We start from the raw sequence: 23,655 nt of genomic DNA on the forward strand, positions 1-23,655 counted from the left end.
TTTTGGTAATTTGTTATAGCATTAATAAACAACAGTAGTGTAGTATTCCTATAAAGCAATAAATTAAACCTTTATCTGAAGGTGTAATGAAGACTGATAATGATTTAATTTCAATTTGAATAAAAATATATGGAGATACAAATTACCTTATGAGTTATCATTGCTTATTTTCTGAAAGCAGCACATTTTTTTATTCCAGAATGAGATAATATATGTATATCTTGCATGTGCTTGGTTCCTACAAGACATTCAATAAGTAAATATTAAAGTTGTTGTGAATACTGGAGGAATACAAATAGTGATGGCAAAATGTCATTGATAAATCTTTAGAATGTACAAACCAGCTAATATTATAATATTTGAATTATGTTACCATTGCATCATATTTGTATTTTACAGTTAGTGAAGGTAGTTCTCTAATGGATATTGAAAATGTAATTCTGGCTAAAGTTCGTGATGAAGAAGAAGACAACTCAGATGCAGTATTTAAATCTGATAAGTTTCAGCAGGACTTATTTTTTATGGAACGAGTTATAATGGAAAATATATTTCAGCCAAAACTTGCAGCTTATCGTCAGCTTCCTATTTTAAAAGGTATTTAACACATTATATACTAAAACATCTTTTAAAAAAATAGTGTTGTTTTGAAATAAAGATTGTATACTTTAAAAAAGATATTTAAATATAATCGCTTTTAGACAAGCTCAAGTAATTAAAAAAATAAAATGGTATTATTATTTCTAGATGCAGTCTTTAAACTGAGTTATCACTTATCAGGGAGAAGAAAATGGCAGCCAACTCCAGTAATTCTTTCCTGGAGAACCCCATGGACAGAGGAGCCTGGTGGGTTGCAGTCCACGGGGTTGCAAGGCATCAGATATGACTGAAGCGACTTAGCACATACACACACATCACTTATCAGAAGACATTTTTATATAGTTTCCAGCACTAAAAGGGAATAGCAGGAGAGTCCAGACCTGGAAGCCCAAAGAAAGAGATAGTCTCGTAGATTCAAAACCTCATAAGTTCTTTCCTCTCTGTTGTTCCAATATTGAATTATTCTCTCATAGTCAAACACCCCTTTCCATTGCCATTGATACTTTCCAGGTTCTAGCTTTTATTACCTCTCCCTAATTTTATTACACAGGCATTCTTCCTGTTCTTATGGCTACAATATTTTTAAAGATTTGAGAGATTATTTAATTCAACTTTTCAATTTTTGAATGAATGAAATGAAGGTTATAGAAACTTTCTAAAGTTGCATCAGTTCACTTCAGTCACTCAGTCATGTCTGACTCTTTGCGACCCCATGAATCGCAGCACACCAGGCCTCCCTGTCCATCATCAACTCCCGGAGTTAACCCAAACTCATGTCCATCGAGTTGGTGATGCCATCCAACCATCTCATCCTCTGTCGTCCCCTTCTCCTCCTGCCCCAATCCCTCCCAGCATCAGGGTCTTTTCCAATGAGTCAACTCTTCACATGAGGTGGCCAAAGTATTGGAGTTTCAGCTTTAGCATGGGTCCTTCCAATGAACACCCAGGACTGAACTCCTTTAGGATGAACTGGTTGGACCTCCTTGCAGTCCAAGGGACTCTCAAGAGTCTTCTCCAACACCACACTTCAAAAGCATCAATTCTTCAGTGCTCACCTTTCTTCACAGTCCAACTCTCACATCCATACATGACCACAGGAAAAACCATAGCCTTGACTAGACAGGCCTTTGTTGGCAAAGTAATGTCTCTGCTTTTGAATATGCTATCTAGGTTGGTCATAACTTTCCTTCCAAGGAGTAAATGTCTTTTAATTTCATGGCTGCCATCACCATCTGCAGTGATTTTGGAGCCCCCAAAAATAAAGTCTGACACTGTTTCCACTGTTTGCCCATCTATTTCCCATGAAGTGATGGGACCAGATGCCATGATCTTCATTTTCTGAATGTTGAGCTTTAAGCCAACTTTTTCATTCTCCACTTTCACTTTCATCAAGAGGCTTTTAGTTCCTCTTCACTTTCTGCCATAAGGGTGGTGTCATCTGCATATCTGAGGTTATTGATATTTCTCCCGGCAATCTTGATTCCAGCTTGTGCTTCCTCCAGCCCAGGAACATATCACTGATCATTTAAAAAAGAAAAAATAGTAGTTCTGCTTTTAGTTAGGATGTAAATAATTATGAGAGAATAGGAGAGGACAGGCTGATGAACTATAGTAGTGTTGCAGTTTTGCTCATATGATGACATCCAGATAAGAGTTCAAAGAGGCTGCTGCTGCTAAGTTGCTTCAGTCATGTCCGACCCTGTGCAACCCCATAGATGGCAGCCCACCAGACTCCTCCGTCCCTGGGATTCTCCAGGCAAGAACACTGGAGTGGGTTGCCATTTCCTTCTCCATTGCATGAAAGTAAAAAGTGAAAGTGAAGTCACTGTCGTGTCCGAGTCTTCGCGACCCCATGGACTGCAGCCTACCAGGCTCCTCCATCCATGGGATTTTCCAGGCAAGAGTACTGGAGTGGGGTGCCATTGCCTTCTCCATCAAAGAGGCTGAGATGACTGTAATTGGAATAATAAGATATTAGGAAATTATGTAGAGAAAAAAAAACCTCCATAAATCTATCATTTAGTCTTTCGACACATTTGATTTCTGACTGGCCAGAGGGATAGAAATAGGGTATTCAGTAAATATCCAGAATGGCCATACCTTAAGAATGAAGACTAGTCTAGACCCTCCTCCCCACCAATAAACTTTTTAGCTAATTTAAAAATTTTAATTTTTAAAAGCTAATTTTAAAAATCAACCTAATCTGAAAGTAAGTTAACCGCTCAGCAAAACAAACTTCAATACAGTATTGTATCGAAGAAAACACAATGCAGACATTCAGTGCTGTAACATTTATAATGCACAGCACCCAATAAAAATTTGCTAGCTGTGTAAATAGGCAGGAAAATGTTAGCTAAAGCTAAAAAAGACAGTCAATAGAAACAGATAAAAAGGTGACTGAGATGGTAAACGACAGATAAGAACTTTTAAAAAGCTATCATACTCAGAATAGCCAAGACCATATTGAAGAAGAAGAAAAAAGTTGGAGGACTGACATCATCCAACTTCAAAAGTTAGTTAAGTTACAGTTGTTATTGTGGTATTGGTGAAAGAACAGACACATAGATCAATGGAACAGAATAAAGAGCCCAGAAATAGATCCACATAATTATAGTCAACTGATCTTTGACCATAGCATATTGAAAAGCAGAGATATTACTTTGCCAACAAAGGTCCGTCTAGTCAAGGCTATGGTTTTTCCAGTGGTCACGTATGGATGTGAGATTTGGACTGTGAAGAAAGCTGAGCACCAAAGAATTTATGCTTTTGAACTGTGGTGTTGGAGAAGACTCTTGAGAGTCCCTTGGACTGCAAGGAGATCCAACCAGTCCATCCTAAAGAAAATCAGTCCTGGGTGTTCACTGGAAGGACTGATGCTAAAGCTGAAACTCCAATACTTTGGCCACCTCATGTGAAGAGTTGACTCATTGGAAAAGACTGATGCTGGGAGGGATTGGGGGCAGGAGGAGAAGGGGACGACAGAGGATAAGATGGCTGGGTGGCATCACTGACTCGATGGACATGAGTCTGAGTGAACTGCGGGAGTTTGTGATGGACAGGGAGGCCTGGCGTGCTGCTATTCATGGGGTCACAAAGAGTCCGACACGACTGAACAACTAAACTGAACTGAACTGAACTGATCTTTGACCAAACAGGAATGGCAATATAATGAGGAAAGAAAAGATAGTCTTTTCAACAAATGATACTGGAACATCAGGATATTTATAGGCAAAATAAATAATCTAGATACAGACCTTATACCCTTCACAAAAATTAACTCAAAATGGGTCAAAACTTCAATGAAATATGCAAAACTATAAAACTTCTAGAAGACAACATAGGAAAATATCTGGATAGCCTTGGGTATGGTGATGATTTTTTAGATTTGACACCAAAGGCACAATCTATTAAAAGAAATAATTGATAAGTTGGACTTTATTAAAATTAAAAATCTGCTCTGTGAAAGACATTGTCAAGAGAATGAGAAGTCAAGTCCCTGACTAGAAAAAAAATATGCAAAGGACATACCTGATAAAGAACTCGTCCAAAATATACAAATATCTCTTAAAACTCAACAATAAGGAAACAAATAACAATTTAAAAGCAGACAAAAGACCTAATAGACACCTCACCAAAGAGATATACTGATGGCAAATAAGTTTAAGAAGATGTTCATCATTATATGTCATTAAGGAATTTCAAATTAAAACATCAATGAAATACCACCATACAACTATTGAATAGCTAAAATCCAAACCATGATACCACCAAATGCTGGCTAAGATGTGGAGCAACAAGAACTCTTATGCAATGTTGGTGGGAAGGCACAATAGTTCAACCACTTTGGAAGACAGTTTGGCAGTTTCTTACAAAACTAAGCATATTGTAACCATATGGTCCATAATTGAACTCCTTGGTATTAACCCAAAGGAGTTGAATACTTATTTCCACACAAAAATCTGCACACAGATGTTTATTGAAGATTTATTCATAACGTCCAAAACTTGGAGGCAAACAAGATGTTCTTCAGAAGGTGAATGAATGAAAAAATTGTGGTAAATCCAGACAATAGAATATTATTCAGCACTAAAAAGAAATGAATTATCAAGCCATGAACAGACACAGACAAAATCTAAATGCATATTACTAAGTGAAGGAAGCCCATCTGAAAAGGCTACATATGCTGTCACTCCAACTATATGACATTCTCGAAAGGGCAAGTTTGGAGACAGTAAAAAGATCAGACGTTTCCAGGGATTAGAGGTTGGGAGAAATGAATAGGCAGAGTATATAAGATTTTTAGAGCAATAAAACCATTCTGCATAATACTTAGTGGTGGGTACATTTCACTGTACACTTACCCAAATTCACAGAATGTACAACACCAAGAGTAAATCCTAAAGTGAACTATATAGATTTTGAGTATTAATAATTTGTCACTGGGAGTTCACTTATTGTAACACTGTACTATTGGTGCAGGATGTTGATCTGGAAAAGGCTATGCGTAAATCTGGGTGTGAGTATATTGGAACTCTTCATTTGGGTTCAGTTTTGCTGTGAAACTAAAACTACTCTAAAAAAAAGTCTTTTAAAGAATAAGTTCTAAAAATATGCTTAAAGATTTAAAGGAAAAAATAAGAATACAATGATGATAGGAATGAAAGCTACATATAGGACAAAATGGAACTTGTAGAGATGAAATAGAATACATAGTACTTGAAATGAAAAAATTTACTGCTTGGGTTTGACAGAATACTAAAAGACAAGTAAGAGGAACATTCCAAATTAAAGTACAGAAATAAGTCTAAAAAAATAGAACTTTGGTGACCTGTGTCCCAAGGTCATGTGGTTTAATATATATGTAATTAGAATTGTAGTAGTAGAATACAGAGAAAGAATAGAAAGATATTTGAAGGAAGAATTGCTAGAAATTTTGTATATTTGAAAAAACTTTAAATCAATAATTATAAGAAGCTCAATGAAATCCAAGCAAGATAAACACAATGAAAAGCACACTGAAGTATATTATAAGTACTATATAAGAAAAAATTAAAAGTTGCCAGAAAAAATTCATTACATACAGGGGAGAAATTAAGAATGCCCTTATTTCTATATCAGAAGCCAGAACACAATGCAATGATATTTTTACTGTGCTAAAAATTGTCTATCTAGAGAAAATATCCTTCAAAAATCAAGATGAAATAAAAACATGTTCAGACAAACAAAAGCTGAGAGAATTCATTGTCAGCGGACCAGCATTGCAAAAAAAAGTTAAAGGAAGTTCTTCAGACTGATAGAAAATAATAACAGAAATTAGAATCTACAGAAAAGAATGGGGAGTGCTAGAATTTGAAAATGTGAATAAAAGTAAGAGACATTTCCCACCATCTGAAATTTCTTTAAAGATGATTAAGTCAACAATATTGTTCTAGTTTTATATGGTAAAGCAAAGGACGTGGAATAACTAAGTCAATTTTGTAGCAGAAGAATGAAGTTGAAGGACTTTACTATATTACAGGTGACTGACTATAAAGATACAGTAATCAAGGCAGCTGAGTATTTGTCTAAGGGTAGACATAGATGATTGAAACAGACTAGTGAGTCCAGAAATAAGCACAGACGTATATGGTTAACTGATTTTTAACAAACATGTCAAGGTAGTTCAATAGAGAGAAGTTGATCTTTTAAAAACAGTGCTGAAAGAACTGGATATCCTTATGGGGAGAAAAAATGAGCTTCAATCCTCACGTCCTATTAAATGCATAAATTAAGTCAGAATGGACCATAGATTTAAATGTAAAAATTAAAACTATAAAGTTCTAGGACAAGATAAAAGAAAAAAATATTTGTGATTTTAGCATAAGAAAAGATTCACTTAATACACAAAAGTCCCAAGTGCAGGTGTGTTCATTTGTGTCCAACTCTTTGTGACCCCATGGGTGGTAGCCCACCAGGCTTCTTTGTCCATGGTATTCTGCAGGCAAGAATAATGGAGTGGATTGGCATTCCCTTCTCCAGGAGATCTTTCTGACCCAGGGATCAAACCTGCATCTCCTGCATTGGCAGGCAGATTATTTACCACTGAGCCATCTGGGAGGCCCCCAAATCCCAAGGCATAAAAGAAAAAAATCAATAAGAATTTTGCAAGAGTTAAAATGTCTGCTCTTTGAAAAACACTGCTAACAGTAGGAAAAAAATGCAGGGAAAAATGCAAGCAACAGACTAGAAGAATATGTTCGCAATATATACATCTGAATAAAGACTTAGACAACACACATTTACTTCCTCACAATTCTAGAGACAGAAAGTCCAAGATCAAGGTGCCAGCAGGGTTGGTTTCCTCTGAGGCCTCTCTTTGGCTTGCAGATGTTCACCCTCTTGCTGCCTCTTTACATGGTCTTTTCTCTGTGTGTGTTCATCCCTTGTCTCTCTTGGTGTATCTAAATTTCCTCTTCTTATAGGGATATCAATCAATGGATTGGGACCCTCTCTAATGGTCTAATTTTAATGTAATCACCACTTCAAAGTCCTTTCTCAAAATATTGTTACATTCTGACATACTACATTCTTGTGTGTGCTCTGTGTGTCACACAGACTTGTGTCACAGTCTTGTGCAATTCTTTGCCACCCTATGGACTGAAGCCCTACAGATTTCTCTGTCCATGGAATTTCCCAGTCATCACCAGCTTAACCAGGTGGTGACCGGAGTGGGTAGCCACTCCCTTCTCCAGGGGATCTTCCTGACTCAGGGATCAAACCTGTGTCTCCTGCATCATAGGTGGATTCTTTACCTCTGAGTCATTATGACTTCAATATATGAATTTTGGAGAGAAACAATTCATCCCATAACAGACAGTCATCTTATAAATTCTCACTTAATCTGTATAAACAATAAAGTTCTAGGTCAAGTGTTTCTAATTTGAAACACCAAAAAACAAAGTCACAGCCCCTTAACCTATTCTAGACTTGAGCCAATTTATAGAACCAGACTGTCTTGAATGAAGCGGAGACTGGGCCACTTTGAGAATGTTTCACGCTACATTGCCAAGAGTGTGTACTGTTAATACTCATCCCAGCTTTCTCCATAAAGATCTACAGCATTTTATTAGAAGGACTGTACACTGTGGATAAGGAAACCAGCAGAAATTTCATGGATTACTGAACACTGGCTCTGAGTTCACACTAACTCAGGGAGACCCAAAACATCACTGGGGTCCACTAGGATTTAAAATCAGGTGAACAACAGAATTTTAGTTCAGGTTCATCTCACAGTGTGTCCACCCATCATCTTGCAGTTATTTTCCCTGTTCCAGAATGTATACTTGAAATAGAAATATTTAGAAACTGGCAGAAGCCCCCATGTGATCCTTGGCTTGTGGAATGAGAGCTAATTTAAGAAAGGGCGAAGTGGAAGCCCCTAGAGCTGTCTATACCTATGAAAATAGTAAACCATAGCAATGCCACCTTTCTGGAGGGATCTGAGGGATTAATACCACCATCAAGGACTTGAAATATGCAGGAATGTTGACTCCCACCGTTCAACTCACCTATCTGGCTTACACAGAAAACACATGACTCTTGGAGAGTAGCAGTGGATTATTGTAAGCTTAACCAGGGGTGACTCCAGCTGAAGCTGGTGTTTCAGTTAGAGTCTCATTGCCTGAGCAAACTAACACAACTTGTGGTACACAGTGTGTGGATGCTGATGCTTTTTCCCTTTACCTGTTGGGAAAACCAAAGCTATTTGCTCTCAGCTGGCCAGGTCAGCAGTATACCTTCACTGTTCTGCTTAATGTCATAATTTAGTCTGAAGCAAGCTTTCCCTTCAGCAAGACATTGCACTGGTCCACTACACTGCTGGTATCATGTTGATCGGACCTAGTGAACAAGAAGTAAACTTACTGGCAAGACATTTGCATGTCGGAGGGTGAGAAGTAAATCTGACAAAATTTCAGGGGCCTTCCACCTCAGTGAAATTTTCAAGGGTCCAGTAGAATATGTCAAGATATACCTTCTAAGGTAAAAGATATGCAGTTGCATCTGAGTCCTCTGCAACGGAAAAAAAAAAAGAGAGAGAGAGAGAGAGACGCATTCCTAGTGGATCTCTTTGCATTTCATTGGCGGTGGTTTAGTTGCTAAGTCGTGTTCGACTATAGCCCACCAGGCTCCTCTGTGCATGGGATTTCCCAGGCAGGAATACTGGATTTCCCAGGCAAGAATACTGAAGGAAATGGGTTGCCATTTCCTTCTCCAGGGCATCTTCCTGACCCAGGGATTGAACCTGGGTCTCCTGCATTGCAGGTGGATTTCTTACTGACTGAGCCATAAGGGAAGCTGTCCTTGCATTTTAGAAGCAACACATTCCTCATTTGGATGTTATTCTGGTTCATTTACTCAGTGATCTGAAAAGCCAATAGCTTTGAGTGGGGCTCAGAACAACAGAAGATTCTGCAGCAGGTTCAAGCTGCTGTTCTAGGTGCCCTGTCCCTTGGGCGTTATGACCTAGCAGGTCCAGTGGTGTCTGAAGTATCAGTGGTAGATAGAGCTGTTCTTTGGAAACTTTAGCAGATGGGTGTAGAGCACCATGATCTTCTTTTCATTTGATTTAATTTTAGAACCAGAACCTGAAGAGCCTGGAGACTTTTTAGTAGATGGAAAACTTGAAGTGGTCGAAGAAGAGGCTAAGAAGGAAGAGGAAGAAGATTTAGAAATAAGTTCAGAACAATCAACAATACCAGCCAATTTGGAACGACTCTGGTCCTTTTCCTGTGACCTAACCAAGGGCCTTAACGTGAGCAGCCTTGCCTGGAATAAAGCAAATCCAGTAAGTTATCAAATGTTTTAATAATGCTGTCTCTAGCATTTAAGGGCACTTACCAAGTATAACATTAATGATTTTCTTTTCTCATCTGTTAGGCAAGGGATTTAAATTGACATAACCTCTAGTTTTAAAATTCCTCTGAAAACAAGTTTATATTTTAAAAAGGGGGAAATGCAACAGCTAGAAAACAATGTTTTTTCTTCTTTAATATGAAAATGTCGCCATTTTTATTTTAAGAGATGTACTTGGAATATGGCTGAATCTATGTCAGATGTTGAGAAGTGAACAAGAAAATAATATATATTTATTTAATTTAACATGTTAACCAAATTCATGCACCCAAATTTGCATTCTCTTTAAAGAAACCATATTTGGAAGTATGTACTTAATCCATGAGGTCGAAAAAGAGTCAGACATGACTTAGCGACTAAATAACAACTACAACATCTTAATCCAGTGACCCTGTAAAAGTGCAAAATAATTTTGAGATCCCTTAAGAAACTAACACTACAGTGAATACTTAAATAGCACCTACTATGTACCAGGCACTATTGTAAACGTTTTACTTGTATTATCACAAATCTATGAATACAGTACTATTTTCCTCATTATGTTGCACTGAAGCACAGAAAGGATAACTTGCCCGAAGTTATATAACCAGTAAGTGAAACAGAATTCAAACCGAGACATCCAGCTCCAGAGTTCTTGCTTTTAGTGAAAGTGAAGTGAAAGTCGGTCAGTTTTGTCCGACTCTTTGTGACCCTATGAACTATACAGTTCATGAATTCTCTAGGCCAGAATACTGGAGTGGGTAGCCTTTCCCTTCTCCAGGGGATCTTCCAGACCCAGGAATCAAACCAGCGTCTTCTGCATTGCAGGCGGATTCTTTACCAACTGAGCTATTAGGGACGCCCTTTAGTACTGCTCTGTTAAAAATCATCTTGAGGAAAATTAGATGAATCATCAAGTTGGGGAACAGTATGTTTTCTTGTAAAAAAAAAGAATGATTATAGAGTAATGAGAGTTATTTTTTCCTGAGATTTATAAACTGATTCTGAAGACATGATTCTCAACTAATGCTTCTGAAATAACTTTTTTTTTTCCAGTCCTTTTTGAGAAATATTTATTTATTTTGGCCTCACTGGGTGCTAGTTGTAGCATCTTTTTCTTGGTTGTTGTTGTTTGGCTCAGGCTGTGTTGTCCCACAATGTGTGGAATTCCAGTTCTTAACCAGGGATTGAACCCATATACTCTGCATTGGAAGTGGACCCCCAACCACTGGACTACCAGGGAGGTCCCTGATGTATGTTTAAAGTCATCAGAACTAATTTGTTTAAACTGTATTTTTTTATGCATGTTTTAAGAATTAGCCTTGTTTTATCACTATACCTTATAAGGTACTGTGTGCAAACATGATAGTTGTTATGGATATTAAAAACCTATAATCAACCTGAAACTAACAAAACATTGTAAATCAACTCTACTCCAATAAAAATTTTTAAATGAAAAATAAAACTATAATCATTTCTGTCAAAACCTCAGATATGCAGATGACACCACCCTTATGGCAGAAAGTGAAGAGGAACTCAAAAGCCTCTTGATGAAAGTGAAAGAGGAGAGTGAAAATGTTGGCTTAAAGCTCAACATTCAGAAAACGAAGATCATGGCATCTGGTTCCATCACTTCATGGGAAATAGATGGGGAAACAGTGGAAACAGTGTCAGACTTTATTTTTCTGGGCTCCAAAATCACTGCAGATGGTGATTGCAGCCATGAAATTAAAAAACGCTTACTCCTTGGAAGGAAAGTTATGACCAACCTAGATAGCATATTCAAAAGCAGAGACATTACTTTGCCAACAAAGGTCCGTCTAGTCAAGGCTATGGGTTTTCCTGTGGTCATGTATGGATGTGAGAGTTGGACTGTGAAGAAAGCTGAGCACCGAAGAATTGATGCCTTTGAACTGTGGTGTTGGAGAAGACTCTTGAGAGTCCCTTGGGGTGCAAGGAGATCCAACCAGTACATCCTAAAGGAGATCAGTCCTGGGTGTTCATTGGAAGGACTGAGCTGAAGCTGAAACTCCAATACTTTGGCCACCTCATGGGAAGAGTTGACTCATTGGAAAAGACTCTGATGCTGGGAGGGATTGGGGGCAGGAGGAGAAGGGGACGACAGAGGATGAGATGGCTGGAGGCATCGCCGACTCGATGGACATGAGTTTGGGTAAACTCCGGGAGTTGGTGATGGACAGGGAGGCCTGGCATGCTGCAGTCCATGGGGTCGCAAAGAGTCGGACATGACTGAGCAACTGAACTGGACTGAAATAACACATTACTTAAATTATGTGTATTATTTTGAATAAAATAAAATACTTTTAGTGTGGATTTATCTTTATGAAACTATATTAGGGAACATGTTGTAGATAAGTGAAATTTAATAAATCAATAATAACTGGGTAATAAAGACAGATTTTAAGAAACTGAATATACTCTCAGCTAAAAATTAATATATTGCTATTTAGAATAAAGTTAATTTTGAATGAAGCTAAAAATATAACAGATGGCATCCATCATATTTATTCATTAATTCTGTAAATATTTGTTGAGTATTAACTCTGTGCAGAAAATCTGTTAATGCACTAGAGATACAGTAGTAATTTAGTCACATGTAGGCCCTGGCCATACACTAGTTTCCTATGTGCTTTAATAAGGAAAAATAATACCATGGGAACACATAAGAGAGAGTTGTGAATGCTTCTTAGAGGAATTGACGTCTATGCTGAGTCTAAAAGAGATAAATAAGAGTTTGTCAATGTCAAGGGTAGTGATGAAGAATATTTTAAGACAGAGAGAACTGTGGCGACATGATGTTGCTTGGGAGGTAGGATGGTGGGAGGACTATCTTTGTATTCTTTCTGATTACAAAGAAAAGTCTGGGTTTGTTTGATAATTAAACTTTTGTGCATATGTACTTATACAGTTGACCTTGAACAAAAGGGGGTTTGGGGTGCCAACCTTTTATGCAGTTAAAAATCTAAGTGTAACTTTTGACTACCCCAAAACTTAACTACTAATAGCCTACTGTTGACTGAAAGTATTACCAAATATAAACGGTCAGTGAACACATGTTATATGTGTTATATGTATTATAAACTGCAATCTTACAATAACGCAAGCTAGGGGAAAGAGAATATTATTATGAAAAATAATAAGACAGAGAAAATACATTTATAGTCAGTTCAGTCACTCAGTCATGTGTGACTCTTTGCAACACCATGGACTGCAGCACGCCAGGCCTCCCTGTCCATCACCAACTCCTGGAGCTTGCTCAAAGTCATGTCCATCGAGTCGGTGATACCATCCAACCATCTCATCCTCTGTCATCCCCTTCTCCTCCTGCCTTCAATCTTTCTCAGCATCAGGGTCTTTTCCAATGAGCCAGTACTTCATATCAGGTGGCCAAAGTATTGGAGCTTCAGCTTCAGCATCAGGCCTTCCAATGAATATTCAGGACTGATTTCCTTTAGGATTGACTGATTGGATCTCCTTGTAATCCAAGAGACTCTCAAGAGTCTTCTCCAACACCAAAGTTCAAAAAGATCAGAAGATCAATTCTTCGGCACTCAGCTTTCTTTATAGTCCAACTCTCATATAGTCATGTATAGTCATCCATACATGATTACTGGAAAAAACCATAGCTTTGGCTAGACTGACTTTTGTCAGCAAAGTAATGTCTCTGCTTTTTAATATGCTGTCTAGGTTGGTCATAGCTTTTCTTCCAGGGAGCAAGTGTCCTTTAATTTCATGGCTGCAGTCACCATTTGCAGTGAGTTTGGAGCCCAAGAAAATAAAGTCTGTCACTGTTTCCATTGTTTCCCTATCTGTTTGCCATGAAGTGATAGGACTGGATGCTATGACCTTAGTTTTCTGAATGTTGAGTTTTAAGCAAACTTTTTACTCTCCTCTTTCACTTTCATCAAGAGGCTCTTTAGTTCTTCACTTTCTGCCATAAGAGTGGTGTCATCTGTGTATCTGAATTTATTGATATTTCTCCCAGCAGTGTTGGTTGCAGCTTGTGCTTCACCCAGCCAAGCATTTTGCATGATGTACTCCAAATATAAGTTAAATAAGCAGGGTGACAATATAATCCTTTCCCAATTTGAAACCAGTCCGTTGTTCCATGTCCAGTTTTAACTGTTGCTTCTTGACTTACATACAGATTTCTCAGGAGGCAGATGAGGTGGTCTGGTATTCCCATCTATTTAAGAATTTTCCACAGTTTGTTGTGATCCACACAGTCAGAAGCTTTGGCATAGTCCATAAAGTAGAAGTGGATGTTTTTCTGGGAACTCTCTTGCTTTTTCTATGATCAACAGATCAAAGGATCAACATTTATAGTACTGTACTCTATTTAGCAACACTGTTAAGTGTATGTCATCCATTTAACAGATGAATTGTTAGTGCCTACATCAGTATTGTCTTCAGTTCAGTCGCTCAGTCGTGTACGACTCTTTGCAACCCCATGAATCGCAGCACGCCAGGCCTCCCTGTCCATCATCAACTCCCGGAATTCACTCAGACTCACGTCCATCGAGTCAGTGATGCCATCCAGCCATCTCATCCTCTGTCGTCCCCTTCTCCTCCTGCCCCCAATCCCTCCCAGCATCAGAGTCTTTCCCAATGAGTCAACTCTTCCCATGAGGTGGCCAAAGTACTGGAGTTTCAGCTTTAGCATCATCCCTTCCAAAGAAATCCCAGGGCTGATCTTCAGAATGGACTGGTTGGATCTCCTTGCACTCCAAGGGACTCTCAAGAGTCTTCTCCAACACCACAGTTCAAAAGCATCAATTCTTCAGTGCTCAGCCTTCTTCACAGTCCAACTCTCACATCCATACATGACCAAAGGAAAACCCATAGCCTTGACTAGAGGGACCTTTGTTGGCAAAGTAATGTCTCTGCTTTTGAATATGCTATCTAGGTTGGTCATAACTTTCCTTCCAAGGAGTAAGTGTCTTTTAATTTCATGGCTGCAGTCACCATCTGCAGTGATTTTGGAGCCCAGAAAAATAAAGTCTGACACTGTTTCCACTGTTTCTCCATCTATTTCCCATGAAGTGATGGGACCGGATGCCATGATATTTGTTTTCTGAATGTTGAGCTTTAAGCCAACTTTTTCACTCTCCACTTTCACACTCATCAAGAGGCTTTTGAGTTCCTCTTCACTTTCTGCCATAAGGGTGGTGTCATCTGCATATCTGAGGTTATTGATATTTCTCCCGGCAATCTTGATTCCAGCTTATGTTTCTTCCAGTCCAGCATTTCTCATGATGTACTCTGCATATAAGTTAAATAAGCAGGGTGACAATATACAACCTTGACATACTCCTTTTCCTATTTGGAACCAGTCTGTTGTTCCATGTCCAGTTCTAACTGTTGCTTCCTGACCTGCATACAGATTTCTCAAGAGGCAGGTCAGGTGGTCTGGTATTCCCATCTCTTTCAGAATTTCCCACAGTTTATTGTGATCCACACAGTCAAAGGCTTTGGCATAGTCAATAAAGCAGAAAGAGATGTTTTTCTGGAAATCTCTTGCTTTTTTGATGATCCAGCGGATGTTGGCAATTTGATCTCTGGTTCCTCTGCCTTTTCTAAAACCAGCTTGAACATCAGGAAGTTCACGGTTCACATATTGCTGAAGCCTGGCTTGGAGAATTTTGAGCATTACTTTACTAGCATGTGAGATGAGTGCGGTAGTTTGAGCATTCTTTGGCATTGCCTTTCTTTGGGATTGGAATGAAAACTGACCTTTTCTAGTCCTGTGGCCACTGCTGAGTTTTCCAAATTTGCTGGCATATTGAGTGCAGCACTTTCACAGCATCATCTTTCAGGGTTTGAAATAGCTCAACTGGAATTCCATCACCTCCACTAGCTTTGTTCGTAGTGATGCTTTCTAAGGCCCACTTGACTTCACATTCCAGGATGTCTGGCTCTAGGTCAGTGATCATATCATCGTGATTATCTGGGTCATGAAGATCTTTTTTGTACAGTTCTTCTGTGTATTCGTGCCACCTCTTCTTAATATCTTCTGCTTCTGTTAGGTCTATACCATTTCCTTTATCGAGCCCATCTTTGCATGAAATGTTCCCTTGGTATCTCTAATTTTCTTGAAGAGATCTCTGGTCTTTCCCATTCTGTTGTTTTCCTCTATTTCTTTGCATTGATCACTGAGGAAGGCTTTCTTATCTCTTGCTATTCTTTGAAACTCTGCATTCAGATGCTTATATCTTTCCTTTTCTCCTTTGCTTTTCGCTTCTCTTCTTTTCACAGCTATTTTCAAATATAATCACATATTATTAGGAGTTAGGACTTCCACAAATGACTTTTAGGAGAGGAGACACAATTCAGTCCATAGCACCTCACTTTAAATTTAAATGTCTTCTATTTTACATTTGAAAAAATTAGATCATCCTTAAAAAACCCATGTTGCTGCCACTGCTAAGTCGCTTCAGTCATGTCCAACCCTGTGTGACCCCATAGATGGCAGCCCACCAGGCTCCCTCGTCCCTGGGATTCTCCAGGCAAGAACACTGGAGTGGGTTGCCATTTCCTTCTCAATTCATGAAAGTAAAAAGTGAAAGTGAAGTCGCTCAGTTGTGTCCAACTCTTAGCAACCCATGGACTGCAGCCTATCAGGCTCCTCCGTCCATGGTATTCTCCAGGCAAGAGTACTGGAGTGGGGTGCCATTGCCTTCATAGGAGATTATAATGTAATAATACAATTTTTGAAGATTATCTCAATATGTAAAAGAACTTGTTAGCAATTGGTTCTTTTTGAGTACTTATTTTTTAGTCTGAAAATGTGATTATTTTTGTGATTTTGCTTAGGACGATAGAAATGTAGAGTGAAAAAATGGCATATGGTGTTTTTTTAACCTTAATTAAAATATCATCACTCTTCTTAACACAGTTCATTAATATACATCTTTATACATTTGCCAATATTTTTATGCTATCCTCTCTTAGTTTGAATTTTTCTGGTTTTCAGGATCTTTTGGCTGTTGGCTATGGACACTTTGGATTTAAGGAGCAAAAAAGAGGATTGGCCTGCTGTTGGTCAATAAAGAACCCCATGGTAACTCGAGCAGGAATAAGATCTATTTTTATTTAATTAAATGTTGACATAATTCTTGAAAAGTAGTAGATAGTTGTATTTGATAATTAAGCAAAGTCAAGGAAGTTTTATCATGTAAGACTGTATTATCTTTGGTTTAAATCTGTAACAATTAAATAATTAAAACTTATTCTGATACTTTATAGGATACAGTAAATTCACTACTATGTGCTGTTAGATCTGATGATCCAGGGCTGAACCATTATTGTATATCACTGCCCATTATAAAGAAAAATATTTGCAAGTGCAAATTTTAAAAATTGTTTCATTTACTATTGGATTGTTTTTCAGTATATGAATAACTCATCACTTTATAAGATAGATTTCTGTTATCCTCAATAGATGTAAAATAGATTCATATAATATCTTACTGTTATGAATTTTTAAAGAAAATGAACAAGAATCAGTTATTTTTTTTGCTAAATAGCTCTAGTCAATCTGTCACTTACAGGTTTACCTTTAGGGTTTTTTGTGTGTTTTTTTTTCATCGCACCATGCGGGATCTTAAGTACCCTGACCAGAGATCAAACCTGCACCCCTTGCAGTGGAAGCAGAGAGTGTTAACCACTGGACTCCCAGGGAGGTCCCTTTACCCTTAGTTTTTACTTTACAACAGAAATGTAAAGTGGACTACTTTAAAAAGATCAGAAAGGCATACAAAAATAATTGGAGTTCTTATAAATAACCCTCGTCTGTTAGGAAGTTGGGTTTATATAGCCTAAAAGAAAGGAAGAAGCAATTCTAAACATGTGGAAGGATTGACAGGATTCATCAACAGCAAGTTGTCTTCTTTTCCACATAGGTTGTTAGAAACAAGAAAGGATTTGAATTGGACATTCAAACAAAACAACAAAACTCTAGTCAGAGATGTAGAAAAGAGTAACTTAGAAAGTTTTAGAGCCTCTTCTATCCTTATTTAGAAATGATTAGATAATACAAGCATTAGAAACAGATACTGGGAGATAGGAATATATGCAGGATAATTTATTTGGTGGCTATTATTTGTATTTTTAAGAATGTAGACCTGTGATGGAAAATCCTGTTGGAAGATTACCCAAAATGATAATTACTGTAGAGCTACATGCTGTATTTTGCAAAATTACTGAGCTCTGAGGATTCATCAAAATAAAGGAAATGAACCGACTGAGGTTTTGTTCTCATGTATATAGGAAGTTAGGAGTAACTGAATGTAGGTTAACTCTCCTCACATCCCCACCGCCGTCAGCCTAGTCTTTAGTCACTGTCACACCCTCCTGTACTGTGGTCTATAAAATCAAGTTTAAATTGTAATATAATATATATTTTTTATTCAGTGGCCAGAGCGTACTTATCAGAGTCCATATGGAGTTACTGCTGTGGATTTTTCAATCGGCTCACCTAACCTTTTAGCAGTTGGCTATCACAATGGCACTATTGCCATTTATAATGTACAGAACAACAGTAACCTTCCAGTTCTGGATAGTAGGTGAGAAAATCCAAGAATTAGATAAACATATAACATGTACTTTTTTGGGGAGAAGAAAAAAATTAATGTTATTTAGTTTTGAGTGAATGTTTATACTGTTATTGAGAGTGATACCATTATCTTTCAAACATTTGATAATTCCTCATAACGTCTCTCCAACTGGAATGCTCAGTTTTAACATCTCTTTATCATCTTTTCTGCCTGCTCACCAACAAACTTCTTTTGGTGTATGCTGCTGCTTTTTAAAAAGCTAAAATTTTTTCCAGCTTTATTGAGGTATAATTGACAAATAAAATTGAGTTTATTTAGGTTGTACAACATGATTAAGTGTACAGTGTGATGATTTAATATATGTATCATTGTGAAATGATTAATGCAATCAAATTAATTAATGCATCCATAATCTCACATACCTGGAGAAGGAAATGGCCATCTACTCCATTATTCTTGCCTGGAAAATCCCAGGGACAGAGGAGCTGGTGGGCCACAGTCTATTTCATCACAAAGTGTCAGGCATGACTTAGTGACTAAGCAACAACAACAACCTCACATAGTTACCATTTTTTTTGGGTGTGGTAAGAACACTTAAGATCTACTCTTTTAGCAAATTTCATGTATGCAACATAGTATTATTAACTATAATCACCATGATGTGCATTAGATTTCAAGAACTTTCATTTTATAAATTAAAGAAATAATTAATGTGACATATTGAGAAAATAAAAAAAGTTTAAGGTGAAAGAGATCTAAAGATACCTCAAGTTTGTATAATAAACCTGATATTAGTGGAGCAAAAATGAGGTCATATATTCATATCAGTGTTTGAATAAACTTCAGAAGAACTGGAAATAGCCTTTAAAGCAGGTGTTTTTTTAGCTTAATTTTGAAATTATTTGCATAGTTTTGTAAGTGTGAGCCTTGTGTTTATTTCTGGGCAGAAGATTCATAACTTTTACCAAATAATCAAATATATCTAGATTTAAAAGTATTCAGCCCTATTGCTTTGGAGGATTCACATAAAAAACCAAGAGAGTCAGTACTAGGAACAAAGCAACCCATTAATCAGACAGGAAAGTAGTAATCTGAGAAGTGATTTTAATTTTTCAGAAAAATTTTAAATCTCAGCCTTAGAGAGAATCAAGCCAGTGGACAATGCTGAAATATAAGAAGAAGGGTGAAGTAACTATTTACTCAAATAGGACTGAAATGACTTACTTATTTAAACTATGAGAAATATCCTTGTAAAAATGGAGATACTTATATTCAGTGTATCTACATAAACTAAATTTATACAACTAGGAAAAAGTAAGTGAATAGAGTAAAAGGAGTAGATTCTTAAAGAAATATTTGCTTTTATAGTCCTATTATGATAGCAATAAAATTTTCTTTTTTGTAAGAAATGAGAAAAACATCAGTGAATATTAGAAAAGTGGTTTTTTCCCCCTGATTTTAAAAATATTTAAAGTTGAAGTCCAGTTCAGAACAATAAAAGCATCATTCTGTAAGTAAGTCATGATGCTTTAGGGAGTTGTCCTTATCACTTAGTATTGCAAGTCTTTTTAAAAATTATGATTTTCTACTTAGTGATTTTCCTTGTTTTAGTGAATCACCTCAAAAACACTTGGGACCTGTATGGCAACTGCAGTGGATAGAACAAGACCGAGGGACAACAGGTGATGACAAAAGAGAAATACTAGTTTCTATATCAGCGGATGGAAGGATCTCTAAATGGGTTATACGGAAAGGACTGGACTGTCATGGTAAAATCAATAAATACGCTCACACTCTTTCTTTCTCTCACACACACACACACCCCACATACACAAATTATCTTTCTCTTGTTATGTGCTGAATTAAAAATTCCTAGTGAACAATGTATAAAAGGTGATAAATTTAGGTTTGACTAAATAAGAGAAAAACTGGGCTTGATCATTTTGCTAAGCATCTAACTCTGGTATTTGCTTATTTTAACCTAATGACATGCACAGAATGGCAGAACTCATATTGTTTGCAAGAAGGGACATATTATATCTACAATATTTTTTCATGTGGTAGATAAGCTATCTATTTTTTCTTTAAAGATTTGATGCGCTTGAGGCGAACGACTGCTAGCACCAGCAAAAAAGGAGGGGAAAAGGAAAAGAAAGGTGAAGCTTTGATATCTCGACAGGCTCCTGGAATGTGTTTTGCTTTTCATCCCAAGGTAAATTATTTCAATACAACTTCTAATCATTGAAGTGTATTAAGATATAAGGCTGGGATTTCCCTGGCAGTCCAGTGTTTGAGATTTCACTGTCCAAGGCAGGAGGTGCAGATTCGGTCCCTGGTCAGGGAGCTAAGATCACACATGTCTCGTGGCCAAAAACAAAGATGAAAGGTTAGCATGTTAGTAAATATTGTGCCTTGTAAGCAGAAAACTAACAAACATAGGTATTAGCCTAGGGTGAAATGGCACTTTCCAGTTGGCTGTCCTTCATCTGCATTTTAGAAGAAAGGCCTGTTTTTTCTGAGCAACAATAGAAGGATTATCTACTCAATTGCTCATTTTAACTTGAATGCCCAACCTTGCCCCTCTTGGGCACTCTCCTGCTCTGTCATAGTGACAGAAACCAAATCCACTATATAGTCTTCCATATCTCACTGTGAGTGGTGACTCTCATGATTCTGGGGATTGGGAAGACCACTTCAGATTATGCCTATCAAGACCAAAATGAAATCAGAGCACTGTTAGTAAAGTTCTGCTTCTCTAATTCTTTTTACCTAGAGGCTCTTTGGAATCAGAAAATTCAACCACTGTGACTCTTACAAGAAAACATTTCCTATATATTTTCTGTTATATGTAATATGATCATCTCTTTAATGATACCATTATTCACCTACTTATGCAAACCAAAACTTGAGTTCTTACTCTATTCTACTCTATCACCCAAATGATATTTAGGTTTTATCATCCTACTTCTTTTAGTCCAAGCCTACTATTCATATAGTTCAGGCTTTTACTATTTTTCACTTTTATCACTGTGTATGTGGTCAATCAGTTGTGTCTAACTCTTTGTGACCCCATGGACTGTAGCCCGCCAGGCTCCTCTGTCCCTGGGACTGTCCAAGCAAGAACACTGGGGTGGGTAGCCAATCCCTTCTCCAGAGGATCTCTCCTGACCCAGGGATGAAACCCTGGTCTCCTGTATTGCAAGCAGATTCTTTACCTCTGAGTCACCAGGGAAGCCCTTTTATCACTGCAGTCATATTCTCACTGCATTCATTCTCAAATTCCTATAATCTGCTTGTCACCTTGACTCTAGAAGAGTGGTTCTCAATGTGGGCAGGGAGGGGAGTACTTTCCATCAGGGACATCTCACAATGTCTTCTTCAGATATTTTTGGTTGTTGCAGCTGTGGGAGGTGGGATGTAGGGAGGAGAGTTTTCTCTCTCGAGCAGAGTCCAGGGGTGCTGCTAAACACTCTACATTGCGCAAGACAACCACTATCCTCTCCCCACCCAAACAAAGAATTAGCTGGCTCAAAACATCAATATTGCCCCTTTGATTTCTTCTTTGATAAAGCACGTTATTTAGTTTCCAAATATTCACGTTTTTTCTAAGCATCTTTCTGTTGGTTTCTAATTCAATTCCATCATGATCAGAGAGCAAACTTTTTATAAACTGAATCCTTTTGAATTTATTGAGATTTGTTTTAGAGCCTAGAATGTGATGTTTACTTGTAAATATTCCCTGTGCATTTGAGAAAAGTGTATATTCTGCTACTGCTGGGTGAAATGTTCTGTGAATATCAATCAGGTTATGTTGGTTGATGATATTGTTCAAGTTCACTATACCTTCCTGATTTTCTGCCTGTTTCTTCTGTGATTTATTGCCAGAAAGGTATTGAAGTGTCTGACCATAATTGTGAATTTGTCTTTTCTTCCTTTGAAATTCTATCAATTTTTTCTTTATGTATCTTTAAGTATATAAGTGTTTAGAATTGTCATGTTCTATTGATTAATCGATTCCCTTATTATACAATGACCTTATTTATAGCTGGTAACATTCTTTACTCTGAAATCTACTTAGTCTGACATTAATGTAGCCACTGCACCTTTCTTTTAACTAATATTAGCACAGTTTATCATTTTACATTCTTTTACATTTAACCTATTTATGTCTTTATAGTTAAAGTATGTTTCTTATAGGGAGCATATTGTTGAATTTTGCTTTTTTATCCAGTCCTAGAATCTCTGACTTTTGTGATATTTACACAGTTTACCTTTAGTTTGATTGTTGATTTAGTTTGGTTTGAGTCTGTCATCATTTCTGACTAATTTATGTTTGGGAAGAGATGCAAAACATATTTCACCCCTTTTTCTGGAGGTAGGACTCTGAAGGGCTATCCCAGCTCCAAAGCTTATAGGTTGGACTGAGCACTCTGTTGCAGCTACATCATAGTTTAACTTAAATATCTCTGCTTGTTCCTAGTTCCCTCAAAGAGGTTGATTCTGAGAGAACTTCCCAATAAACCTCTTGCATGGAAATCTCAATCTCAGGTTTATATACTGAGGAACCCAGCTTTATAGCAACCTTGAGGAGCTCTAGAGAAAGACATTTATCTGTGTGACTGTGTTTCAGTCACGTCCAACTCTTTGTGACATTATGGACTGTAGCCCACCAGGCTCCTCCATCCATGGGATTTTCCAGGCAAGAATACTGGAGTGGGTTGCCATACCATCCTCCAGGGGATTATCCCAACCCAGGGATTGAACCCACATCTCTGTGTCTCCTGCATTGGCAGGCAGGTTCTTTACCATTGAGCCACCAGGGAAGCCCAGAGAAAGATGACCTACTTATAAATACTACTGAGATAATCATTGTTCGTATATAAAAAAGGAATAGATCCCTACCCATTTATAGGCAAAAACTTTTAGAAGAAAATATGGGAGAATATCTCTATGACTTCAAAGTAGGAACAGTTTCTTAAAACACAAAATCCTAATTATGTAAAATATATAATACCAGCTACATTAAAATGAGAACTTTTATTTACTAAATGACACTAAGAGTTTGTAAAAAAAAAAAAATAAGCTGTATGCTGGGAGAAGATTTTTGCAACCTAATAATAGACAAAGCATATGTAATAGAATATATTAGGAACTTATTCAAATGAATATGAAAAAGAAAGATTATTAGTAAAATGGTCAAGAAATATGAACAAGAGATTCAATTGGCCAATAAACATAAAAATGTGCTCAACTTTATTAATATCCACATAAATGAAACTTAAAACCATTCAGTGTAAGTTAATACCTAATAGGATGGCAAAATCTAAGATTTCTGATGTAACCAAACTGTTGAAGAGAATGTGTGTCAAAAGGAACTTCTATATACTGCTGAATGTAAATTGGTAATACTACTTTGGGGGAAAAATGGACTTTATTTTGTAATTTAAACTACATAGACCCCCATGATCTAGTAACTGCATTCTTAAGTACTGATACATGCTAGAGCAATGTGTCTCAGATTTCAGGGTTCTTATAACTTACCTGGGAATCTTGTTAAAATGATTCTGATTCAGCAGGTCTGGGGCAGGGCCTGACATTCTGCAGTTCTAGA

General features: G+C 37.3%; 1 protein-coding gene across 1 annotated transcript in view; it reads left to right on the top strand.

Annotated features, from left to right (window-relative positions):
- Nucleotides 1-23,655, top strand: part of DNAI4 (dynein axonemal intermediate chain 4) — a 100,273-nt gene that overhangs the window by 59,638 nt on the left and 16,980 nt on the right. Inside the window, 6 exon segments of the mRNA XM_061411667.1 lie at nucleotides 400-594; nucleotides 9,213-9,421; nucleotides 16,463-16,549; nucleotides 17,902-18,053; nucleotides 19,656-19,813; nucleotides 20,135-20,256. Of these exon segments, the coding sequence (XP_061267651.1) occupies nucleotides 400-594; nucleotides 9,213-9,421; nucleotides 16,463-16,549; nucleotides 17,902-18,053; nucleotides 19,656-19,813; nucleotides 20,135-20,256 (923 nt within the window).

The sequence above is a fragment of the Bos javanicus genome, chromosome 3 (assembly GCF_032452875.1).
Source record: "Bos javanicus breed banteng chromosome 3, ARS-OSU_banteng_1.0, whole genome shotgun sequence".
Classification (NCBI taxonomy): Eukaryota; Metazoa; Chordata; class Mammalia; order Artiodactyla; family Bovidae; genus Bos; species Bos javanicus.